This window comes from Epinephelus moara, chromosome 10, assembly GCF_006386435.1.
Source record: "Epinephelus moara isolate mb chromosome 10, YSFRI_EMoa_1.0, whole genome shotgun sequence".
NCBI lineage: Eukaryota > Metazoa > Chordata > Actinopteri > Perciformes > Serranidae > Epinephelus > Epinephelus moara.
Genome location: NC_065515.1, coordinates 8196330 through 8205339, shown reverse-complemented (window position 1 = coordinate 8205339; position 9010 = coordinate 8196330). Strand labels below are relative to the sequence as shown.

At 40.9% G+C, this 9010-nt stretch overlaps 1 protein-coding gene across 1 annotated transcript in view; it reads left to right on the top strand.

The window, feature by feature from the left end:
- Window positions 1-9010, top strand: part of LOC126396567 (unconventional myosin-VIIa) — a 35660-nt gene that overhangs the window by 18528 nt on the left and 8122 nt on the right. Inside the window, exons 33-38 of the mRNA XM_050054761.1 lie at window positions 3055-3181; window positions 3278-3444; window positions 4257-4438; window positions 4526-4638; window positions 4737-4891; window positions 8091-8244. Coding sequence (XP_049910718.1) covers window positions 3055-3181; window positions 3278-3444; window positions 4257-4438; window positions 4526-4638; window positions 4737-4891; window positions 8091-8244 — 898 coding nt within the window. The remainder of the gene's footprint in view (window positions 1-3054; window positions 3182-3277; window positions 3445-4256; window positions 4439-4525; window positions 4639-4736; window positions 4892-8090; window positions 8245-9010) is intronic.

The following is a 9010-nucleotide window of genomic DNA, read 5'->3' as shown; positions in this document are numbered from 1 at the left end:
GGCCTAACCGCCATATGGATTTTTACTAAACTTGGTAGATATGTAGAACAGGACGCCTCAAGGTGACTGGAGAAATTTAACTCTAATTGGCAACTGGGTGGCGCTATAACAACAGAAAAATGCTTAAAAATGGCTAAAATGTGACCAATCGCTGTGGCTCCCCCTGTGGACCAATGTTGTTGGGTTTTTTTCAAATTTTTGGTATGACTAAGTCATGGTATGGTATGCTGTACTCAGTGGGTATGGACTAGTTAATATTAATCTTGAAAACAAATAACTTGAAAAGATAAAATGATTGAAGTTATCATGCGCTCTACAGAGAGTGCTGCTCCCCTAAAAAGTTTGAAAATAAAATCAAGGACATTTACTTCATATCATAGATTCACTTTTTGTAATTTGTTTTGGCTGATCGGTGGATATCTTCCTTTTAAATTGTATTTGTTTTGGTTTTAAAAAAAACATTGAATTTGACTTTAGAAATAGTCCAAGAATCTAGATTCCATTATTAGATAACTACTAAATAAATTTATAGTTTCTTTTGTTAATTCCTACTTTTACATTTATTCATTTCTTTAGATGGAATGGACAATGAATGAGCTATATCGGTCATTAAAAAAACATACATAGTGTATTTAGAGCAATCAGTGTTTCTGCTAAAGACTTGCATCCGACTCTTGCATCAGAAAATTCTGCATTATTTTCCTTCCTCAAATGTTAAATATTAGAAGTTTGCAGTAACAGCACAGAATCTTCTCTATTTGTGATGGCAAATTAGCTCTGAAGTAATTAAAAACCAGTTCAGGTCTTTTAGAAGAAATGCCACATACAGCCGCTTAAAAATATTGTTGCATGGCAGAACAAAACACGTCCAGTACAACAGTATAACAATACATTTCTACACTTTCCACAGGAACACAGAGACAAACACTTTTAATGATCAACAGTGAAGCAATTAGCTGCTGCTGTGTTTTGTATCTATGTCAGGCTGAAATATACAAAGCTATTTATAGATACCACTGGGGTTAAGACTCGAGCAAAGTAGCTGATTAGGAGTGAATAAGTGGGCCAGGAAGAACATGTCTTCCTTCAGTTTTACTCTTGCTGAGCTTGTGAACACCCAGTTTACAAAACGATACATCTGAGCTGTCTCGTAACACTGGGTATTTTCCTGTACACATCAAATTTTCAGTGAAATCTATCTTGTTCCTGGTTGTAATTTCATAACTGACAACATGCCGGCAAGATACAAGTAATTGTACAGAGCAGGATTCATCAATATAATCATCGGAGTTGGACAATTTTGCTAATCAAGTGTTTAATTGTTTTTTAATGAATATGCCGATCACTCCTTGTGTCTAGCTTCTCCAGCGTGGGGATTTCCTACTTTTTTTTTTTTTTTGTTAATGATTGTAAGTTGCATATCTTTGTGTTTCAGACGGTTTGGACAAAACAACCAATTTCAATCAATCAGTCAATCAATTTTATTTATAAAGCCCAATATCACAAATCACAATTTGGCTCACAGGGCTTTACAGCATAAAACATCCCTCTGTCCTTTGGACCCTCGCAACAGATAAGGAAAAACTCCCCAAAAAAAACCTTTAACGGGGAAAAAAAACAGTAGAAACCTCAGGAAGAGCAACTGAGGAGGGATCCCTCTTCCAGTACGGACAGACGTGCAATAGATGTCGTACAGAACAGATCAACGTGATAAATTAACATGACACAATGAGACAGAAAGAGAGAGAGAGAGACAGAGAGAGATGCAGGAGAGACGCTAATGATAATAGCTACAGTAACATTAATTTAAGTAAATTATGGTACAATATGTTGAAAGTATAGATTAATATATGATAGTATATGTATGGGACAATAATTATGTGTATAATAACAGTAGAAGTATGACTAATGATAACAGCAGCAGCAGGAGGCATCTGGCAGGACCACGGCAGCAGCACAACCACACACGTCAAACTATCCAGGCACCGCTGCGATATGAGTTAACCTGAGAGACAGTGGAGCACAAAGGCTCCGAAGAAGAAGCCGAGTTAGTGACATGCAGTAATAGGACACGAGTGTTAGCAAGTGAAGAAGAACCAACCTTTCAGAAACTAAGGAGAGAGAGAGAGAAGGAGAGAAGGTGCTTGGTGTGTTATAGGAGGTCCCCCGGCAGACTGGGCCTATGTCAGCCTAACTAGGGGCTGGTTCAAGTCAAGATTGAGCCAGCCCTAACTATAAGAGCCAGCCCTAACTATAAGCTTTATCAAAAAGGAAAGTCTTAAGCCTAGTCTTAAATGCGGAGACGGTGTCTGCCTCTCGGACTGCAACAGGAAGATGATTCCACAGGAGAGGAGCCTGATAGCTGAAGGCTCTGGCTCCTGATCTACTTTTGGAGACTTTAGGGACCACGAGTAACCCTGTGAAGACGTCACTTTAATGTCTAGCGTCTGTCATGGGCATTCTAAGTTTTTTTTATGACATTTTATTGTCTAAAGAACGATAACTATAACGATAATGAAGTGAGGGTTCACAAGCACGCCAAGCACAAGCTGCACTCTCCAGCTGTGTTGACAGCTTGAAAAAACTGGTGACGTGTACTGCTGTAGGTTGTGCAGAGAAACAAAAAGAAAACTGTGGGCTATTCAAAATCACTTTTCATCTCTGTTACTTATAATAACAGAAAACTAATAACAAACACATTTAATAACATATTTGTTTTTTCAAGCAGTGATGCATTTTTTTAACTGTAATAGTGAGTCTTTCTGCGATATCATCTCCCATCAGTGTTTATATTGTTCATTGAAATGCTCTGAAAGTGATCAAGAAATAAGTGGTGAACGTAATTGTTAGTTGCAGACCTAAAATGAAAGTCCTCATATCTGTGGGTTGCTACAGGGCCTTGACTGCTTCACACATTAATCCTGCACTCAGGCTCTTTTCTTCAGGGTGGCTGAAATGATTTAGAAAAAATGCAACACTTAACTGCTTTACAGTATATATCTCAAAATTCCCCTCATATCCCTCATGAGTCATGATTTATTGGTTCTTTTTAAGGTCCTCCACTGCCAAAGAACAAGTTCATCGTGGCCATAAACTGGACTGGCATCACTTTCCTGGACGAGCGAGAGAAGAGGCTGCTGGAGCTCTCCTTCCCTGAAGTCACCGGAGTTAACACCGTCAGGTGGGGAGAGTCAGAGGAGGAAGCAGTGAGGTGTGTGCCAGTTTACAATGAGGAAGAGTTACTGAAACAGTGTGGTGTTACTTTGTTATGACCCAGGGACAGTAAAGCGTCTGGCCAGGTGGTGACCCTGCTGACACTGAAAGGAGACTTCACTCTGAGTGGAAGCACGGCTGAGGACATGGCAGAGCTGATCACGATGTTCCTCAGTGGACTGACGGAGAGATCTCAGTATGCTGTGACGCTGAAGGAAGCCGACAGCGAAGGTCAGAGGACTGATTTTCATTTTTCTTATATTTTCTTTTTTAAGGTCATATGACAAAATGACTTAAGTATGAATAAATAAATAAATGTATGAATAAATAAAGAAATAAATAAATGAATTTGCAAATAAATTAATAAATAAATGCTTAATTAAATTTTAAAAAAGCATAAAAAAGTAATAATGTAAAAAAAAAAAAATACAGGAATAAACAAATAAATATTAAAATAAATGAATAAATAAATTTTTTTAATGCAGAAATAAATAAATCCATAAATAACCAAATAAATGTATAAATAAATACAGGAAAAAATATATAAAAATAAGAAAAATAAATACAGGAATAAATAAATAAATACGGGAATAAATGAATAAAGAAATGCTTAAATAAATACATAGACAAATAAATGCATAAGTTAATAGATAAGCAAATAAATGTATAATAAATACAGAAATGAATGAATAAATAAATAAATAAAAAGAATAAATAAATTGTGATAGTAATGGATAAAGGCATAAATGATAAATAAAAGTTGATAATTAGAAATAAAAATAAAATCCTAAATTTATTTCTACATTTTGTACATTACATTTATTTATTTCTGTGTCTGTATGTAAATGAACTTGGAGGTCCTTACTGCTACATTTATTTCTTTATTTTTGTATTTATTTACTTCTGTGTTTATTTATTCACTTTTTATCTATTTATATCTGTTTTTATTAATACATGTATTTATTTATTCATACCTATGTAATTTTTCACATATCTCTGCAAATTGCCAACTGATATCTGAGTTGATTTCCATTCCTCTACAGATGACCCCACACTCCTGAACTTTAAGAAAGGAGAGCTCATTATAATAATCAAAGACGACGAGTTTTCTCAGCAGCGTGGCTGGATAAAGGGCCAAAACGAGAGCACAAGAAAAACAGGAGCCGTCCCCATGGAGGCCATCTTAATCCTGCCAACACTCAGCAAACCCACCAATGAGGTCATGGTATGGAGGTTTCGATGACACATCCTCCTCAGATGAGTTATTGTGCTCGGGATCTGTGGAGCATTAAATTTGTTTTCTTTATTTCAGAGGCTCCTCAACTTGTCTCCTAACCAGAGGAAGAACATCATACCCAAAGAAACAGGAACTCTACAGAGATTAGCTCTTGCCACACTGAAAGAATTCTCCATTGAGTATTTCAGGTATCTGAATTTTGTTTTCACCAGCTGATTAGCAGGATAAAGCTCACTGGAACAGTGCTAACAGCAGGAATACCCATCTTGTTCCCTTGATCCAACAGGCAGCCCACTAAGGATGTGAACCGTCAGGTGATGTCCAGGAACGCTGCTCCTGAAAGACTGTGGGCGAACTCAAGAGAGCCAATCAGACAGCCCCTCCTCAAGAAGCTGGTGGGCAATCCAGAGGTCAGCCACAAAGCCTGTCTGGCCTTCACTGATATCCTTGACACACCAGGGTTACGTTCAAGAAAAAGTAAATGGTCTGCACTTGTAAAGGGCTCTTCTAGTCTTCTGATCAATCAAAGTGCTTTAACACTACATGTCACATTCACCCATTCACACACAGGCCGAGGCTTCCACACAAGGTGCCACCTGCCACTCAGTCAGTAACCATTCCCTCGCACTCACGCACTGATAGAACAGACACTGGGAACAATTTGGGATCCAGTATCTTGCCCAAGGATACTTCAACGATGGGCTGGAGGAGTCAAGGATCAAACTGCGGATCTTCTGATTAGTGAGCTACAGTGAGCCTCGGAGCCACAGCCGCTGTAGCATTTCTTTGAGTAAAAATGCAGGCATGTCATCAGGTGGGTTAATAAATGATGTTTTGTTGAGTTTGGCTCAACTGACTGTGCCTTCCAGCATCCCATAACAACCTTCCTCTTTGCCTGCACACAATACTCAACACAGCCTTCCGCACTGTTTGGCTAATATGAGTCTTTGAGGCACATGCTACTTGTGCTAGCAAAGGGCTAACCTGGTTACAAGGTGAATCTGCAAACTCATGTTTTATTTGTTCTGGCAGATGCGCCTGGTCCCCCTCCCATCCGATCCCATCAATATGGGGCGGGACTGCCAACTTACGGAGCTGTTGTGCTTTACACAAAATTAGGGTGACCATATTTTGATTTCCAAAAAAGAGGACACTCGGCCGGCCACGACATAGCCTACTTAAATGATACTCGCAGCTTACTCAAAGATGCCTTATCATTTTAATATATTTAAAATTTATATGTATGGATAGAAAATTCAGTTATATTACAAAATAATATCTCTCAAAGACAGAAATTCAGATAGGCCCCAATAGGGACACATACACACACTAGAGTGTGGCGATCCGAGCCCGATGGTACCCGACGGGTCGGCCGGGTTTGGTCAAAAATGTAGCTATAAATTGTATTCGTGCTCGGGTCGGATTCGGTCAGCTTTCAGTAAAAATGTAGTGTAAAAATAAATAAAATCCTATTGTCTGTCCTGTTTATTGCTTGGGCACTGTTATTTACGTGACAACACCTGAACAGAACACACACAGACACACACTGGCTGTTTGTTTCTACCTCTCCCCTCGCTGGAAGTCTCGGACCTCCAGCCACCCGCCTCCGCCTTGATTAAACGCTGAAAATAAAATAAAAGAGGGAGACAGGTTTTTCCTATTTTATCTTATTTTGTTTTATTTCTCCCTCTCCTCTCGCTGGAAGCGTCGGACCTCCCGCCTCCCGCTCCCGTCTCAAACACGGAGGTCTCCCTCTCCGCAGCAGAGCACCCACGGCGCACGCCCGGCCTGTTAAATAGCCTGTAACCGTAAAAACTGTGTGACACAAACTCAGTGCTTTGGTCATTAAATAATGTTGGGCTCGGCTCGGGTTCAGGCAGAGATATGCGGCCCGTGCCGCACTCTAACACACACACACACAAACACACGGAAAACCGGACGTTATCATCAGTTTATAAAAAAACCCCGGACGCCCGGACAGGACGTGAAAAGTAGACATGTCCGGGCAAAAGAGGACGTTTGGTCAGCCTAGTGAAGACGTCATTTTTGGTATGCACATCCTCATGCCAGGGACATTACAGTAAGCATAAAGCTAGCGTCATGTCCCTATGGTAGAAGGCCCTGGGGCAGACCCAGAACATGCTGGAGGGATTACATATCTCATCTGGCCTAGGAACGCCTCGGGTCCCCCAGGAGAAGCTGGAAAGCGTTGCTGGGGAGAGGGACGTCTGGAATACTTAACTCAGTCTGTTGCCCCCGCATCCCAGCTTTGGATAAGCATTTGAGATTGGATGGATGGATAAACCTAACTTAGTAAAGAGGTGCGCCATTGAGGCATTTTCGAAAACATCCAATATGGCTGCAGCTGATGTGGAACTATCTGCTAAAGTGCTTACAGACATAATGATGCTTCACCATCACAGCTGATCTCTGCACGCTGTAGGCTGTCCGTCGCTCAGCACTGCGTCACTTGTTCCTTTGCTCCGATTGGTTGTAGGTCTATCTTGAGTCCAGAGGCATTTGGGTCTATGGCCGTTGATCAAAAATTAAATGAACAGTAAGGTTCCAGATTAACTCCCATTTGGAAGTTGGTTTGGCAATATCAGGATAACAAAATGCCTCTCCATTGGCAATATAACCAGCATCACCAAACACATTAGCTAGTGACTACGTTTACATTGCCATGCACACATCAAAAACATAGTTCAGTCAAGAACACTTTTGTCAAAGAAAACTTTATTTCCATTTGCAGTATTATATTTGGTGGTATGGCTCTGTTCTGGGGTCTCTCTGCCTTTCCTTGGGCCTGCGCAGAAAGCCTCATCCATGAGCCTACGTGGAAAGCATAAGGCAGAGAGTGCACGCCTGTCTGCCCTTCCACGTGCAAATGAGGAAAGCCTTAGGCAGAGAGGCAAACCTCCCTGCCCTTCCATGCCCTACATGGAAAGCCTGAGGCAGGGAGAGCAGCAGCAAAGAACCCCTTGGGAACAGAACAGAGCAGCATCAACGCCAAACAGAAATGACATTGATAAGTCAGACACAGCATGAAAAGGAGGAGCTGGGGCGGAGGAAGGTTGCAAAGCAGCTTGCAGAGGAAGCAGCAACAGTAGGCAGGCCAGAGCAGTTTAAATAGGGCACCCTGGATGAGATTCGCCAATTGGTTGCATAGAAAGGAATCATGTGATCTATCAGCTGCTCCATCAGTTGATTGGGCTGTTTGAGATCAGCTGATGTAGCTGGGATACGAGCTGAGCTTGACATTGTGTCCTGCCTGAACTAACGCTATGCTCTCCCTTTGGGTGTGCCGTGGTACCCAGTGAATACAGCACACACCACTCCAGCCTCTGCACCTTTGTTGCGTGTTATATCTCCATCACTTTCCCCCATCCTACAGTGTTACCAGTCAAATAATGATGAAAACAATATAGCTTTGATAACTAGACAGCTGGTCTAGCTAAGCTAACGAACATGCCGACAGTCTTACCCCAAAAAACGAACCAAACAAGCCTCCTCAGCTACCTTACCCTAACAAGCACCTGTAGCATCACAAGCTAACGACATCTGCCCGCACTTTTCTTTTTCAAAGTGTATGTTGAGTTTATGAAACCACTATGGCTGTTCCTCCTTGACTGCTGCGTACCGATCCTGAAGTACATGGGCGATTACCCCACCAAGCAGATGCAGAGTCCTCTCGAGCTCACCGACCAGATCTTCGGCCCCGCCACTCAAAACGAGGCGCTCAGGGATGAGATCTACTGTCAGATCATGAAGCAGATGACCAGCAATAACAACAGGTATGTCACTATCTCACATATTTAGATTTAAAGCTTTTGGAGGATTGCTCATCACTACTGTTACTCATAAGTCACTTGAAAGAAAACAATTTTGATTATCAATTAAAATAAATGAAATTGGAAGAATATTGTTGTTTTTTTTATTAGACACCAATATTCTGGTTTCAGCTTCTCCAATAAGATGATTTATGTCATTGCAAACTGAATATCTTTAGGTTTTGAACTCCTGAAGCCAGGTTGTCTGTATAACCTGCATGACAAAGATTGTTATCAACTAGTGCAGTCAACTCTGGGTTTTCCTATCCAGCCACGAGTGCGTTTATGAAAGAGGCGGGGGTGTTAATTACGAACGACATCATCAGAACCATGAATGAAGTAGGCTGCTTCATATGATATGAGATGAAACTGTGCTGAAAGTGTGTGCGACTGCGAGACAGTGAAATGTCAGTGGCGTGGGATGTAAATGATACTCTGTAATCTTATAACGGAAATATTGAAAACACTATCCAAAAAGCCACTGTCAGCCGAGTCTTAAATCACCTGTAGGTTTCACTAGGCTGTAAGTATAGAGTATTTTTCACCATCTAGTTGGATGATGATGAATATGTCACATAAAACACTTTGCTACTGAATTAAATGGTGGAAAAGTAGCCTAGTTAAAGGACAACTTCGGTATTTTTCAACCTGGGCCCTATTTCCCCATGTGTATGTGTGCGTATGATTCATGGGTACAACTCGTTCTAAAATTGGTTCAGTATTGAGGGAG